Source organism: Babylonia areolata, chromosome 15, assembly GCF_041734735.1.
Source record: "Babylonia areolata isolate BAREFJ2019XMU chromosome 15, ASM4173473v1, whole genome shotgun sequence".
NCBI classification, from domain to species: Eukaryota; Metazoa; Mollusca; class Gastropoda; order Neogastropoda; family Buccinidae; genus Babylonia; species Babylonia areolata.
In genome coordinates this window covers 13,172,609-13,189,652 of record NC_134890.1, presented here as the reverse complement: position 1 = coordinate 13,189,652, position 17,044 = coordinate 13,172,609, and the positions used below count along the sequence as shown (strand labels likewise).

General features: G+C 44.8%; 1 protein-coding gene across 1 annotated transcript in view; it reads left to right on the top strand.

Annotated features, from left to right (window-relative positions):
- Positions 1 to 673: 673 nt before the first annotated feature.
- LOC143290184 (glycerophosphocholine cholinephosphodiesterase ENPP6-like) overlaps positions 674 to 17,044 on the top strand; it is a 28,464-nt gene continuing 12,093 nt past the window's right edge. Inside the window, exons 1-3 of the mRNA XM_076599498.1 lie at positions 674 to 1,138; positions 13,705 to 14,004; positions 16,415 to 16,563. Of these exons, the coding sequence (XP_076455613.1) occupies positions 13,752 to 14,004; positions 16,415 to 16,563 (402 nt within the window). The 5' untranslated portion in view covers positions 674 to 1,138; positions 13,705 to 13,751. The remainder of the gene's footprint in view (positions 1,139 to 13,704; positions 14,005 to 16,414; positions 16,564 to 17,044) is intronic.

The following is a 17,044-nucleotide window of genomic DNA, read 5'->3' as shown; positions in this document are numbered from 1 at the left end:
TGTTTTCATTTGATTTCTTTTTTGAGTTCAGAAGTTTCTTTTGTTTGGGTTTTACGTCATTTCTCGCGTATTGCGTGGTTGGTAAATTGACATCATTTTTGGGCTCTGGGTGTGGACAGCTGCCCTGGTGTGGCAGAGGGACCCGACCTCACTGCTTCTGCGTATGTTGGTGCTGTTGAAGTGCAGGAGTCGGTTTGTGTCTCTCTGGTTTCCATAGGAACACCAGTCAGTCTGATGTAAATTGCCTTCTTTTGCTCCTCTATCGCTCCCTCAAGCAGTGAAATTCGTCCACACAGTGCCAGAATCACCTCACGCAATTCCGTAAGGGCATCTGCATTCCCGCACACTGCAGATGTCGATGCCTTGACGGCGTCAACTGGGAACTGCTCTGCGTCCGGCGAAGGTATCACTTCCAGTGTTGCTGGACTGGAGGCATCATCCACAGATGCCGATTTGCGCCACGAGTTGTTGTCTTTGGCGTCGTAATGTTGCTGAAACTTGTGGTTCTCATTTTTCAGTCACTGACACACATACACACACTACACCCCCTACCCCTACCCCTACCCCGCCACTCCCTCCCTCCCCCACCACATGACCCTCCCGGGCTGAGCTGACGGGCGCCGACGCACACACATACCTGCACACTGACACACACACACACACACACACACTACCACTACTACAACTTTGCCAAACCGTGGTAGAGTGGACCTGTTGACCTGCTGCACGCCACTAATACAAACCGCCAGAGCTTTTTCACTCAGTTCAGGACCAGCGCATCCCGGCGTAGCGTCAGTCGACCACACCAACTTTTACGGAGTAACTTTATTGAGGCCCCAGCCACTAACAACTTGACCTTTGAGGGTAGATCGTCAATAGGTCACACCATTACTACAGGGCGTTGGCAGACCGTTGGCCAGTGTGAGATGTGAACACAATTATTTACTATCTCAGCGTGGCAGACAGTCACTGAGCCAGGTCAGTGTCGGACTTTTTCCCTTCCTGTTCGGATGTTATCTCCTCTCAGTGCAGAGTGTGTGGCTGTGTCAGTGGTTGAACTGAAGAGTCGGGTGTTCTGTACTGGGCAGGGCTACTTCTCTCTGGTCGCCGCTGTGCTGTGCTGTGCTGCTGTGTTGAGGTAACTGTTGTGTCTGTCTGTCTGTCTGAATGTCTATCTGTCTGTGTACAGCTTGCCAGGTGTTGTTTGTTTCTTTTTCTGCGGTCTGTGTCTGCCCTGTCTGTCCGCCAGTCAGTTTTAGCTACCCGTTGTTTTTGTTTGTTTTCAGTTGAATTGTAAGTCTGTTTTTCATCAGTTCTTGTCTGTTGGCTTTTTCCCCCCAGCCTCTACGTCTATTGTGTGCGTGCGCGCGCGTCAGTGTGTGTGTGTGTGTGTGTGTGTGTGTGTGTGTGTGTGTGTGTGTGTGTGTTTCAGTTTCAGTTTCAGTAGCTCAAGGAGGCGTCACTGCGTTCGGACAAAACCATATACGCTACACCACATCTGCCAAGCAGATGCCTGACCAGCAGCGTAACCCAACGCGCTTAGTCAGGCCTTGAGAAAAACAAAACAAAAAAAAAAACAACAAAAAAAAACAACAACAAAAAAACGGGGGAATAAATAATAGATAAGCTTACATAAATAAATAAATAAATAAAAATTATAATATAGAAAAAGGTAGCAGTAATAATAATAGTAATACTAATAAAATGATAATAATAAAAAATAAATAAATAAATAAATAAGACAACAATGGTGATAAATAAGCGAATAAATGTAAAACATGAAGACACACATTCACACATACACCCACACATGCATAACAGAAATGCACCAAACATGCAGTTTCACAGATATGAAAGCACAGTCAAATACATATAAACGTACATGAGCTCCAACACACACACACACACACACACACACACACATTACCTTGCACCTCCTCTACCCCCCTCCTTCACACACTCATTTCTAGTCTACGTATCGCACCTTCCACGGCACACACACACACAAACACACACTCACAGAGATGAACACTCACTTGTACAAGCACACACACATACGCCCATATCTCCCATCCCCAACCCCACACACATATATACAAAGATATATATATATATATATATATATATATATATATATATATATATATATATATATATATATACGTTCCAATATCCTGTTGCTCCCACAGTGTAGGCATGCATACACTCACATACCTCATCCTCTACCCCACCTCCCCCGCACTCCCACCTCCCCTCACACACACACACACACACACACACACGTACACAGATCTCTCCTGCCACTCGTGTACACTTACACTCTCGCGCATTCACAAACGCACTCAAAAGCACAGACCCACACATACACACAAACACACACATACACACACGCACAGAGGCTGCCACTGACTGGCCGCAAGAGGGATGGGAAAAGATCTCTGATGCCAAGAACGTGGCGTCTAGTGTGTTGCTCAGTCTATTGTATTTGGAAAGGCCCACAGAGACTCTGTTCCGTTTTGAAGAAATTTGCGCAATGTTGGTTTGGAAATGATGCCGATATTTGTTTGATTTGCAAAGCATCGTGCTCTACCTTTCATGTTAGACTTGCGGCCGCTCCCTCTCTCTGCTTTTATTTCTTTGAGGCGATCGATGGTGTGATGGCCTTGTACCTGTTCTTTTTGGTATTCTTTGACTTTTCTGAGGATTTCCGATTTTCCTAGATGTAGGCCGCTCGTTGGTGTTGCGTTACCAGCAACTCTGTCAGCTCGCTCATTTCCCTTAACACCTGCATGTCCCGGGAAGTATGACCATGTGAGTTTTTTAATCTGAAAGTTGCGCATTGCCTTATGCCACTCTGGGCTTCCCATTCCGTTTTCAATTTTCTGTATGAGGTTCATTGAGTCGGTTAGAATCATGGCATGTTGGTTTCCGGGCGTATGGATGGACGATAGCCACTGGAGGGCATGTGTCGCAGCTTCAACTTCCATCGTTAGGCTGGAGGTTGTGACTTTGTAGGCAGCATTCTCTTCCCAGATTGTTTTTCCATTTTGTTTCGCAGTGAATCCCCAACCAGACTGGTCTTTGGTGACTGAGCCATCTGTGTATATGATGATGTCCTCTTCTTTACTGTTTTCTTCTATGAGTAGCTTCACTTCCGCATCAGTTTTGCCCTCTGGCCATTCCCGACAATGTCTTCCTAGAGTGGGTGAAATGACTGTGTTGAATAGATGGTTGAGGTTTTCGGGTTTTTTCTCCCATTCTTTTGTTTCTTTCAGGTCTTGTAGTCGGCATACTAGCTGGATTGTGTCTTCTGCTTGCCCCATCCATGATCTTCCTCGTCCTAGACGGCTGCCTTTGTGTGTGTGTGTGTGTGTGTGTGTGTGTGTGTGTGGTGAGCTGAGCGCCGGCCGCCTTTGTCAGTGCCTTTGTCAGTGTGGCAGTTTCAGTTTCTCAAAGAAGCGTCACTGTGTTCGGACAAATCCATTAATTGTTTCCTGTACGACGGGCGCAATAGCCGAGTGGTTAAAGCGTTGGACTGTCAATCTGAGGGTCCCGGGTTCGAATCACGGTGACGGCGCCTGGTGGGTAAAAGGGTGGAGATTTTTACGATCTCCCAGGTCAACATATGTGCAGACCTGCTAGTGCCTGAACCCCCTTCGTGTGTATGTGCAAGCAGAAGATCAAATACGCACGTTAAAGATCCTGTAATCCATGTCAGCGTTCGGTGAGTTATGGAAACAAGAACATACCCAGCATGCACACCCCCGAAAACGGAGTATGGCTGCCTACATGGCGGGGTAAAAACGGTCATACACGTAAAAGCCCACTCGTGTCCATACGAGTGAACGCAGAAGAAGAAGAAGAAGAAGAAGAAGTTTCCTGTACACGTCAGTCCGTGCGCTACACATCTGCTTGGCAGATGCCGTCATGACCAACAGCATAACCCAACGCGCTGTCCGGCCTTGAGTGTGCTTATCCAAGCGGATTTCTTCCAGAGAATTTTGCCCGCCCGGCAGCAGAGGACAACTCTCCGCTCGTTGCCATGCCAGGGTTCTTTTTCAGTGCGCCAAGTGCGTGCTGCGCACAGGACCTCGGTTTATAGTCTCATTCGAAAGACAACACACTCAGTTCGATTTTTTGTAGTCAAACTTGGGAGAAAAGGCGAGAGCGGGATTCGAACACATATTCTCACGGACGCTGTATTGGCAGACTGACGAGTGTCAGTCTTAATCAATCTGCCACCTTCCTCCCCGTGTGGCAAAACACCTGACGTGCCCCCATTTCGAACGAGTGACTGAACAAACGTAAAATATTGATCCCTTTGTCCAAAAGTACCTTGACGGAAAAGACGACACATTTCACGACAGGTAAATGCGCATTGTATGATCGGAACTCAAAGACCATCCATTCAGTATGGTGTTGTGTATAGTAATGAATAAAATGTGAGGGAAAGGACCCGGTGAAACTTTGAGGATCAGGATGGCCTCAAGGTGAACACTGTGACAAGTTTGATGACCACACCACAGTTAACCTGCTGACGAAGACAGCCATCGAATTCATTCATAGTTTAGTCACTGAGTCTGGCTGCAGTGTTGATGTGAAGTTTCGGGTTTTATATATATATATATTTTTTTTTTTAATGAGTCAGTATCAGATTAATATGCACAAAAAGAAATGAACATCCACTCAATCACTCACTCTAATCCTGCCACTCAAATCAGTTCGTTATCATCTGACTTGCGCCGACACGAACTAGTTGGTCAAGCTTCTGTATTCAACCGTATGGGAGGTAAACAGAAATGGAGAGAGCTTCGTGCCTTGTGGTGCACCAGTGTTTGTGAAAGAAACGAAAGACATAAAACCATTCAATTCAACAAATTGGGGTCCTTTTGTAAACCCCCCTTTTTTACATTTCATTCATTTTTCATTTATGTCTATTTATTTTATATCATTTTTTCTCAAGGCCTGACTAAGCGCGTTGGATTACGCTGCTGGTCAGGCATCTGCTTAGCAGATGTGGTGTAGCCGGTGTATGGATTTGTCCGAACGCAGTGACAACTGATTAATTTCCTTTTTCATTTTATGTACTACAAATTACATAACATGAATTATCCCTGCTAAATCTTACAGCGGCAAAACGGTGTGTGTGTGTGTGTGTGTGTGTGTGTGTGTGTGTGTGTGTGTGTGAAAACAATCAATAAAAAGAATCGAAAACATGAACAATCCATGCAAACACTGACGCATAACCCCAACCCCCAAAACCATATGCCTTAAATAAATAATACAACCAATTAATAAAATTTCCCCCTGTTTATATGTTGCTAATCACATTACATTATATTGCTTATCAACTGAATGCTCAATCATACCGATTCAAATCTTTGACTGGTCAAGTTCGCTTACTGTTATCATTAGTATTTCGTTCTAAGGATGTCATATTGTAATCTCATTTTTTAAACAAAATTTCACCAATTATAATTATGTAACACACACACACACACACACACACACACACACACACAAAGTGTAGTTAAAAATACACACACACTAACTCATATGCGTGAACAGTTACTTTTCCCTCACCAGTAGCCGTCTTTTTTGCCTATCTTTGTCAAATGACACTTATGGCTAAAAGACGCTAAACTGAAGAAGAAGAAGAAGACAACAACATCAGCAACAACAACAACAACAACAACTTTCCGGTTTTACCTCCGACGTCGGCAGGTACCTTTCTTAATGGCATTTAAATATCGTGTTTTATTCAAGTGTTAAAAGTGACATCCTGTTATGAAAATCATCGCCTGCAGTCTGTGTTGATCTGGTGTATCATCTGTGTTCGTATTTTGTGGTGCAAGTGTGTTCATTGTGAGGAGCCCGCAGGTTGGTGCAGTCAGTGATGTGTGTACCAGGCCCAGCCACGTGTTCCGCCATGGCGGCGGACACGGAGTGCGGGCCGGTGTTCGTCACGGCGAGAGCCTGCCCAGCTTCAATGGCATGCCTGACACTAGGCTATAGACTTGTGCATAGCAGCAGAGAAGGTTACGGGTAGAGGCACCATCAGAGGTGCTCAGCGCATTAGAGGTTTGTGGCGCCTTTACCCGCAACAAAAACAATTCAGAGACAAACTGCTGATAGAGGGCATTGATTTGAGTGGACTACACATAAATTTATAGGGCAAAAACCCTTTTGCCTCCAGCGACAGTGACGGTGAAGAAAAGCCAGCCACCAAAGTCTGGATTTCAGACATCCCACTGCATTGTGGAAACAATGATATAGAAACGGCACTAAGAAAGATAGGCTCAGAAATATTAATATTCGCCTATTAAGAACGAACTTGCAAGAGACAAAAGCGGACAACTGACAAAATGGGAAACGGGGAGGAGGTTTGTGATGATCTCCACCCCAAAAGAACCTCTACCCCCAAAAATAAAAGTCGGCATCTTCCATGCCGGAATATATCATAAATAACAAAAGCAGGGACAACAGAAAAAATGTAACAAATGTTTAACAGTGGGACACATTGCGGCAGAATGTCCCAACCAAGTTGTGTGTTTCACATGCGGTGTTGAAGGGCACAAGAGGGGGGATCCTGTGTGCAAACCGCCACCCCCCTCCCACTCCCAGGCAAACACACAACACACCACAGAGTAGTGTGCTCAACCAAGCAGTGTGCAGGAAGAGAGTGAGAACGATGCTACCACACATGAGCCCTCGCCTGCCGCGAGCAGGAGAGCAGTGCCAGAGGAAGGGGACAACACGCAGCGCTCACACAGCACAACAAAGAGAAGACGCAGCCAGTCTTCGGAGGTGGAGAGGAGTAATCTTCGCCGCTCGCGGATTGAGGATTTCTTCTCGCAGAAACTAAAGGAAACAGGAGTCAGCAATGAAAGAACGGAGCCACCAGCAGCAGACAGCGCCATGGGTGATACCTGATATCATCGGTGTTGTCTCCGTGTCTTCCCCCACCACGACCCCGGCTATGTTTTACGGACTTTATGATTGAACGAACAACGATTTTTGATGTGATGTTACCACTTCAATGGCTAACGAAATTAGCATCGGAACTTTGAACGTTAGAGGGCTCCGAAATAAGCTAAAAAGAATGGCCCTTGTTCAAATACTTGAGAGAAAGGAAACTAGATATAATCTGCCTACAAGAGACATATATTACAGAAGATTTAGCTTCCCAAATTAAAAGTGGCATGGAGATATTTTTTTACAGTGTAGGAACAACAAAAAGTAATGGTCTCCTTACTCTTATAAGTAAAAAGCTACATTATGATAATATGGACCTAAAACATTCCACCAGCAGAATATTAAGTTTACAAGTTAGTATGAAAGATAAACTACACACAGTTATCAACTGCTATGCACCAAATACCACGGCAGAGAAAGTAGCCTTTATTACACAGCTCACAGCACTGCTACAGGATATTGAATCAGATCATATTTGGGTAAACGGTGATTTCAACATTGCTATGAACGAAATTGATAATATATCAGGATTACAACATGCTGAAAGAGAAATTCAGTCTCTCACGGAAATGGTAGCCAGTTTAGACCTGCATGATGCATGGCGATCCCAACACCCAGACACAGTGGCTTACACGTGGTCACGACCCAACCCTTTCACTGCCAGAAAAATAGATTATATTGTCTGTGATGCCATTGCTAAGACGAAAATCAAAGAGGTGAATATTGAAACGTTCCCACTATCAGACCATAGACTTGTTACAGTCACCGGAAAGATAAATAACTTCCAAAGAGGAACGGGGTACTGGAAATTCAACTCAACACTTTTGAATGATAAAGACTTCACAGATCAGATAAATAATACAATTGATGAACATTTCAATGAATATTATAACAACGATCCAGAAACTGCATGGGAAATGCTGAAAGTTAGAATAAAGTCTTTCTGTATACAATATGGTATCAGCAAACGCAAGGAAAAAACAGACCCAAATGAAAAGTTAAAGCAACTAACAGAACTAGAAACCACTCTAAGTGGGGATCCACAAAATAAAATGATACATCAGCGAATTCAGCAAAAGAAAAGAGAGATTGAAATGCAGGAAATGCACCGAGCAAGGGGAGCCCAAGTTAGGTCACGAATGAAATGGATTGAGGAAGGAGAAAAAAATACAAAATACTTCCTTAATATGGAAAGAAACCGGGGAACAACAAATATAATATCGTCACTGAAACTTGATAATCGAACTACGGAAAATTCATTAGAAATTCTAAATGAAATTAAACTTTTTTTAAACCAAAACCTATACAAAGAAAAGAAGGGTAGATCGCAAAACCGAAGTTTGACACAACATTTCCTCAGAAACGAGTCATTTCCAACTCTTTCTCATGACGAACGAGAACTGTGCGATGTAGGTTTGTCTATAGAGGAATTCACACAGGCCCTCCAGACTCTAAATAAAGACTCTGCCCCAGGCATTGATGGATTAACCCCTTCGTTCTACCTACACTTTTGGGAAAGACTAAAAATGCCTTACTTCAATTGCATTATTTCATCGGTCCAAAATGGACGACTACATTATTCGTTAAAGAAGGGCGTGATTACACTATTACATAAAGGTCAAAATCTGGACAAGAATAACTTAAGTTACATTGACGAACACAGACTATAAGATTTACACAAAAGCTCTCGCTAGACGTCTGCAAAAGGTAATAAAACAGATAATAAATGACGATCAGGTAGGTTTTATAAAAGGCAGAAATATAACTTCTCATCTAAGGCTTACTGATGATCTTACTTCATATATAGATAAAACAAACCAGGCTGGTGTACTAGTCGCGCTAGATTTTTCCAAGGCCTTCGATACTCTATCCAAAAAATGTATCACGGAGGCACTCAGCATCTTCAATTTCGGCACGAAATTTATACATCTCATCACAACCGCGATGAGTCAATCAGAAAGCTGCATCCATAATGGAGGTTGGTTATCAGAATGGTTTCCTACGGAACGAGGAATAAGACAAGGTTGTCCACTGAGCCCTATGCTTTTTATAATTGCTGTTGAGATCCTTGCAATTAAAATCCGGAATAACCAGGATATAAAAGGAATCTCTGTTCGAAGTGGTTCCATCAAAGCAACAACAAAAGTCAAATAATTTGCAGATGATACAACATTAACAATGAAAAACGAAAGAGACATTAAACTAGTGATCCAAATTGTCGAACAGTTTGAAGAGTTCTCTGGTCTAAAACTGAATAAGCTAAAATCGAAAGGTATATGGCTTGGTACAAAGAAAAATGAAAGGGGAAGGTTGACGAAATCCCAATGATAAACGGAAAACTGAAAATTTTGGGAGTCTTCTTCTCGGCCTCTACAGAGGCATCGCTAATCAAAGAAAACTGGTCAGAAAAAAATCGAAAACATCCCGAGAATAATAAAGACATGGGAACGCAGGAATCCTACACTATATGGTAAAATAATACTGGCAAAAACCCTGCTTCTGTCACAGCTCTCATATATTTTGCAAGCGTTGGCTATACTTAAAATAACTCTAAGTTACATCAACAGTATCGTATACAGATTCTTATGGAAACGCAAATACAACAATAAAAAGGCTTTCGAAAAGATAAAGAGAAGCGCGCTTAATCTAAAATTAGAAGAAGGTGGCTTGAATATGATAAACGTGGAACACCAACAAAGGATGTTTCTTGCAAAATGGGCATCCAAATTTGTAGCAGAAGATAGAGACAGGTCTTTTTGGACACTATTAGCTAAAGAACAAATGTCCCCCTTCACGAACATCCATTGCACTTTCAACGCAAACATCGCCCCAAACGAAATACAAGGCTTAGATAAGATGAAATCGGTATTTTGGAAAGAAGTCCTAAAAGCTACTACAGCTTTGAATACAGAACGACAAGTAGAAAACACGCGGACCGAACCAACTTGGAACAACAAAAACGTTAAATTCGTACAAAGGGAAAACTATTTTTTCACCAGATGGGCAAAAGCCGGTATAAACTACCTACAAGATTTGTGGACTACTGGAAATCTAATGACGTACGAACAGATAAAAGACATGGTTGGTTCTCACGCTGGCCTTGTGTTGGAGTACAATGCCCTGATCAATGCTATACCAAATGACTGGAAAGCTGAAATGAACAGAGACCCTTCACAACACACAGTTGGACACAAAATCAACACAGACAGAGGGTTCCTGAGTACATTACATAACAAAACGATCAGAGAAATAATAAACAAAAAAACAAAACCATGACATATGCGCAAGTCAGTTCTGGAAACGAAAGCTAGATATAAATATAAACGATTACTTTACCACAGCTCGTGACTGTACTAAAGAATCGAGACTATAAGGCTGCTTCATTGCCGTGAGGCAAGGATAAAATCGGGAGGTACCCGTAAAGTCGACAGCTCATTGCGTCGACAGCACAACATCCTGTATCTATACTTAGACTACATCCTCGAAACTACATCCTGTATATCCAGACTACATCCTCTACACAGTATCCTGTATCTATACCCAGACTACATCCTCTACACATCCTGTCCACGCAATGAGCTGTCGACGCAATGACATGGACCCGATAAAATCTACTTCCCGCCTCGAATTCGTTTCTTCATTGTGCATGTCCTCCCCACCCTTGCCACAAGCACGTGCTGGCCAACAGGAAATGCGTTTTTTTTTTTTTTTTTGTGGGAGGAGGGTCTGGGGGGGTGGGGGGTCGGGGGGGGGGGGGGTGGGGGGGGGGGGGGGGGGTCGGGGTGTTTACCAGTTTCATCAGTGGCCTGTGTATAAAAGCTACTTTCTCTAGCTCACTCGCCTCAAAGATTGTGTGGAATGTAAAACACATCCTCAGTTCAGCCCCTTTTCAACACAATCACCCACCCGTAACGAGTAATGGCTTTTCAATTTCGGTTGGTTGTGTCCTGGTTCCCAAGGAAAGAGCCCCCCCCCCCCCCAACCCCCCCCCCACCCCCACCCCCACACACTATTATGCTGTGAAACTGAACAAGGTGGTAGACACACAGTGCTGTTTTCAGTTGTAGTGCGAATACCTGTGTCCGCTGTGTTCGTTATTTGACATTTCTTAAGGTTTTGATACGTGATTCACCCTCACCTTTTAGCAAAAGAGCTTATGGATATGGCTGTCAAAACTCACCTTTTCCACAGTTGTTATGATTAGTTTTCCCGCCCTGTGTGTCTATCTGCGATTGTTGGTGGGTGCTGAGAGGAATGGGACTGTACCGGTATGAATGCCTGGTGTGTGTGTGTGTGTGTGTGTGTGTGTGTATGTGTGTGTGTGTGTGTGTGTGTGTGTGTGTGTGTATGTGTGTGTGTGTGTGTGTGTGTGTGTGTGTGTGTGTGTGTGTGTGTGTGTATGTGTGTGTGTGTGTGTGTATGTGTGTGTGTGTGTGTGTGTGTATGTGTGTGTGTGTGTGTGTGTGTGTGTGTGTGTATATGTGTGTGTGTGTGTGTATGTGTGTGTGTGTGTGTGTGTGTGTGTGTGTGTGTGTGTGTATGTGTGTGTGTGTGTGTATGTGTGTGTGTGTGTGTGTGTGTATGTGTGTGTGTGTGTGTGTGTGTGTGTGTGTGACCTGTTAATTTTGTGATGCGTATAAGCATGTCAGAAAACCGCCAAAATGTCGCCGGTCGACGACATATCAGTGGATTGGCGATATTTCAGTTGATCTGGCGGCATTTCAGCGTTTACTTTGTAACCTATGATATGTCGTCGTTATTTCCTTCACTGACATTTCATGACTTTAACATTTTGTTTTGCTTTGTGGGGCGCGTGGGACAAGGGAGGTTATTTTATGTATTTGCATGGTAACTAAGCTCGAAAGCATGTCTATGTTCCCCAAGGTCTATATTCCCCAGGTTTATATTCCCCCAGGTCAGTCATGGTCAGTGGTCAGCAGTGGGCAGTGGTGGTCAGTGGTCAATAGTGGTCAGCGGTGACTGAATGGCCAATAGTGGTCAGCAGTGGTCAGAGCGGTCAGTTGTAGGTAGCAGTGGTCAGTGGTCTGTAGTGGTCAGTGATCAGCAGTGGTCAGGGGTCAGTAGTGGTTAATAGTATCCAGTGGTTAATAGTAGTGGTCAGGCACCAACAAGAGATTATGACGACGAGGCTGTGGGAGATTTAATTTACACGAACAAGTGCAAGAAGTTTTGGATCAAACCTGATAGAACTGACAAAATAGAGACTGGTCGATAGTTTGAAGGTTCACAAGAGAAAGAGAGAGAGATGGAGAGACTGTATGTGCGCGTATGTGTGTGTCTGCGTGTGTATGCACGGAAGTAATAAATATGTGGACCGATCTAACAACCCCCACCCCCCCACCCCCCACACATACACACACGCACGTACGCACGTACACTGGCACATTGACACTCACAGAACATAGAGAGATGGTCTGTTGAACATCGTGTTAAGAGAGATCGAAAGGATTGGATAAGACATAGACTGAATGATTGAACGAATGAAGTCATGAAAATTATTTGAATAGTGGTATCTATTTCCTGAAAAAAAAAAAAAATCCTTTTTATTTTTTCACTGATTCAGCGGCATTGAAGACACTTAAAAGAAAATTAAGGTGAACAGCACGACTCGAGGCGAAGTCCGAGTTCATAAAGCTGATAAAAGACTAACACCCAGCTGTCCAACAGTTGGTTCCTGTACCTGGCCCTCAGTTGGCTTTCACGTCTTTGAAGACGGCGGCATCGAACACCGTTCACCGCTTGCAGGTGGTTTCATGCAGAGCACGAGGGCACAGCTAGATTACTGTGCGTTCGCACACACACACACACACACACACACACACACACACACAACCAATACTATTACACACTTTCAAAGACACACACACACACACACACGCGTGCTCACGCCAACACACACACACACACACACACACACACACACACACACACACACACACAACCAATACTATTACACACTTTCAAAGACACACACACACACACACACACACATACACACACGCGCGCACACGCCAACACACACACACACACACACACACACACACACACACACAACCAATACTATTACACACTTTCAAAGACACACGCACACAGACACACACACACACACACACACACACACACATACACACACACACACAACCAATACTATTACACACTTTCAAAGACACACACACACACACGTGCGCGCGCGCGCACACACGCCAACACACACACAAGCACACACACACACACACACTAATCCACACACTCATATTTAAACACACACACACACACACACACACACACACACACACACACACATATATATATATATATATTATGTATGTAAACGGGCGCGCGCACACACACACACTAACAGACACACTAACACACACACTAACACACACACACTAACAGACACACTAACACACACTGTGACACACACTAATATAAGAGAGAGAGAGAGAGCACTGAACACTAACATGTTTAATATATTTAGCTGTACAGCTCCAGTGACATGGGGGTACAAATCACTGAGAACAATAATGGTGAAAACAATGAAACAAAATCTGAAAGGGAAAAAACAAAACAACAACAACAACAACAACAAAACTCCTGCGTGCGCGCGCGCGCGCGCGCGTGCGTGTGTGTGTGTGTGTGTGTGTGTGTAAGCAGCAGTGGGCTTTTATTGAAACTGACACATTACCCCAGTCTCGATGCTTTCAGCTCGCCAGACTGACCGTGGTCAGTTCCACAAACACCACTCAGCAACAATGAGGATCCCGCTTACCCCCCTTCTGCTGCTGTGTCTCCTGGCTTACCTCCCCTGCAAGGCGACGCAAGCCGCCGCGACACCTCAACGTCTGCTGGTGATCCTGCTGGACGGCTTCCGGTATGACTACCTGAACCAGAGTGGTCTGCCCCTTCCCGGCTTTGCGCGACTGGCCAAGGAGGGTGTGAAGGCTGGTGGACTGCAGCCGGACTTTCCCTCTTTGTCCTACCCCAACTATTACTCTCTGATGACTGGTCAGTTTTGGGGCCGTTTGCCTCCCCCCCCACCCCCCCACACCCACCCCGATGTCAGTACTGATTGTGTTTTTCTCCTCACTTTCGCTCTGACTCTTGCACTGACTGTCCCTCTGTTGAAGCGAGAATTCATCTGCTTCTTCTTCTTCTTCGTTCGTGGGCTGCAACTCCCACGTCACTCGTACTTTGTACACGAGTGGGCTTTTACGTATTGGCAAGAATGAAATCATACAAAGTTGCCGCATTCTTTAATTGCGTTTCTGCTTTCCACTCCACTCCTGAGCATGCCTGTCTTTCTGACCTCACCAGTGCTCTCACTCTGTCAAGAACTCTCCGCTCTTCCTGTAATGGTTATTACCTTCTGATGATTTCTCGCGGCGTCAGTTCAGAGAACCTTTGGTGAATACTACTCTATTGTAGTTTAACCACTCTTGGTTTTCTGTTTCTCCAACACCGCCCCATGCCTCAGTGCCACCTCATTTGCATGAATGAGGAATGAGGGAAAGGGGGCTTGGGGGTGAGGCTGGGGCGTGGGGGGGGCAGGGACTGAGAGAGAAAGAGAGGGTGGTCACGAAGAGTTATGTAATTTGCAGCGTTTTCTTTCATAAGCAGCTCCCTGAGCTCTTAGAGAGAAAGGGCGCCATACAAATATACATTGGTCTTCTTCTTCGTCTTCTTCTCCGCCTCCTCCTCCTCTTCTCCCCCTCCCCATTCTCCTCCGCTTCCTCCTCCCCCCTCCTCCTCCTCCCCCTTCTTCTCCTCCTCCTCCCCCTCCTCCCCCCTTCTCCTCCTCCTCCTCCCCCTTCCCCTCCGCCTCTTCCTCTTCCTCCTCCTCCCCCCTCCTCCGCCTCATCCTCCCCCTCCTCCTCCTCCCCCCTTCTCCTCCTCCCCCCCTCCTCCGCCTCATCCTCCGCCTCCTCCTCCTCCCCCCTCCTCATCCTCCGCCTCCTCCTCCCCCTTCTCCTCCTCCTCCTCCTCCCCCTTCTCCTCCGCCTCTTCCTCCTTCCCATACCCCTCCTCCTCCCCCTTCTTCTTCTTGTTTTGTTATTATTACTTCACTTTTTTTGGATCATCCATACTACTCTAAAAACCCCCACACACAACCCCCCAAAAAAACAACAACAACCACAACAACAAAACCAACAACAAAAAACAAACCCAAAACCCCCCAACCAACCAACCAAACAAACAAAAAACCCAACAAAAAACAAAACAAAAAACAAACAAACAAACAGACTCTTCCTCGTTTAACAAAAGAAACCACCAGGAGTTGAGATGAGCTGGGTGCGGGTCCTTGCTGGCTGACTGTGGTGAGTTGTGGGCGTGGGGCGAAGGACAGGGACACTTCTTCTCCTTCGTTTGTGGGCTGCAACTCCCACGTTCACTCGTATTTTGCACGAGTGGGCTTTTACGTGTATGACCGTTTTTACACCGCCATGTAGGCAGCCATACTCCGGGGGTGTGCATGCTGGGTATGTTCTTGTTTCCATAACCCACCGAACGATGACATCGATTACAGGATCATTAACGTGCGTATTTGATTTTCTGCTTGCGTATACACACGAAGGGTCTTAAGCACTCAGCAGGTCTGCACATATGTTGACCTGGGAGATCGGAAAAATCTCCACCTTTTACCCACCAGGCGCCGTCACGGAGATTCGAACCCGGGACCCTCAGATTGAAAGTTCAACGCTTTAACCACTCGGCTATTGCGCCCGTCGGACAGGGACACGACTTGTAGAGTTTACAGTTCAAACCTTGACCAAGAAAACAATGTCGGAACTTCTCCAGACAAAACCCTGTAAGAACCTCTAACCTTAACAAATACAACCAAATGACTATTTCATGCTGAAGCAAATCATCCCAAAACAACAACAAATTGTAATCTGAAAACACTAGTATTTATCAGATTGAACATTCTCATATTCGATACGCATGGAAATACATTGCAATGGTCATTGTGAACAATTACGTATGCAGAGAATATAACCTTCATGGCAAGTAGAAAAAAAAAAAATCATAAGAGTTCCTGGTATGGTGCCATTTCCTGCAGTTGTTCCTTTTGTTAGTGATAGCTTGACAAAACCTAGAAGTGAAAACTTTTATCATCAACGTACCAAATTAACAACACGCTCTTCCATCATCCCAAATGAATTTAGGGAAATCTGACCATCTTTTCAAAATAAAAATTGACAACAGACAAGTAGATATCAACATTTAAACAACACACGTTTGTTCACAATTCCGAAAATCATGTTAACCATATTTTGACAAAATATCTGACCAAAGTGCAGCTCTAGCAGGACCAAGCTTTGAATCTTGTCAGCTTCTATACATAAAACAGGTATTGAGAGTAGAAACATTCGTGTACAGGATTGAAAGTAATCCACGCGTGGACTGATGTTGACAGGACTGCACACGGAGTCGCACGGCATGACGGGAAACTACATGTTTGACGTCACACGCCAGGAGCCTTTCCTGATTGGTTCAAACCCCGAACAGTTTCACGCCCATTGGTGGGACCATGCGGAACCGTTGTGGATCGCTGCTACAAGACAGGTCAGTGTAGAGTTGAGTTTAACTATCTCCATACGAACGGCGAAAGAGTACGACGTTAACAGCGTTTCACCCCAATTACCATCATCAAAATATTGCAAGCGGAACGCTCTTATACTGAAGAGGTGAATGTTGACAAAGAATACCACAATTCTGACGACGGAAGCGAAAGGTTGGGTCATTCAGACACCCTCTGGACATCCCAGGGGTCTGTGTAGAGGAGAAGAGAGAACTGATCGTACTGAGTGAGTTAACGACCTATCGGCAATAAGCCCTTAATTAAGGTCAAGTTGTTCTGGACAGATGTCCGGCAGTAGTCCTTGTTCGGTGGTTAAAGATGTTCAATGCTGTGGTCCTTGTTCGGTGGTTAAAGATGTTCAATGCTGTGGTCCTTGTTCGGTGGTTAAAGATGTTCAGTGCTGTGGTCCCTTCTTCGGTGGTTAAAGATGTTCAATGCTGTGGCCCTTGTTCGGTGGTTAAAGAT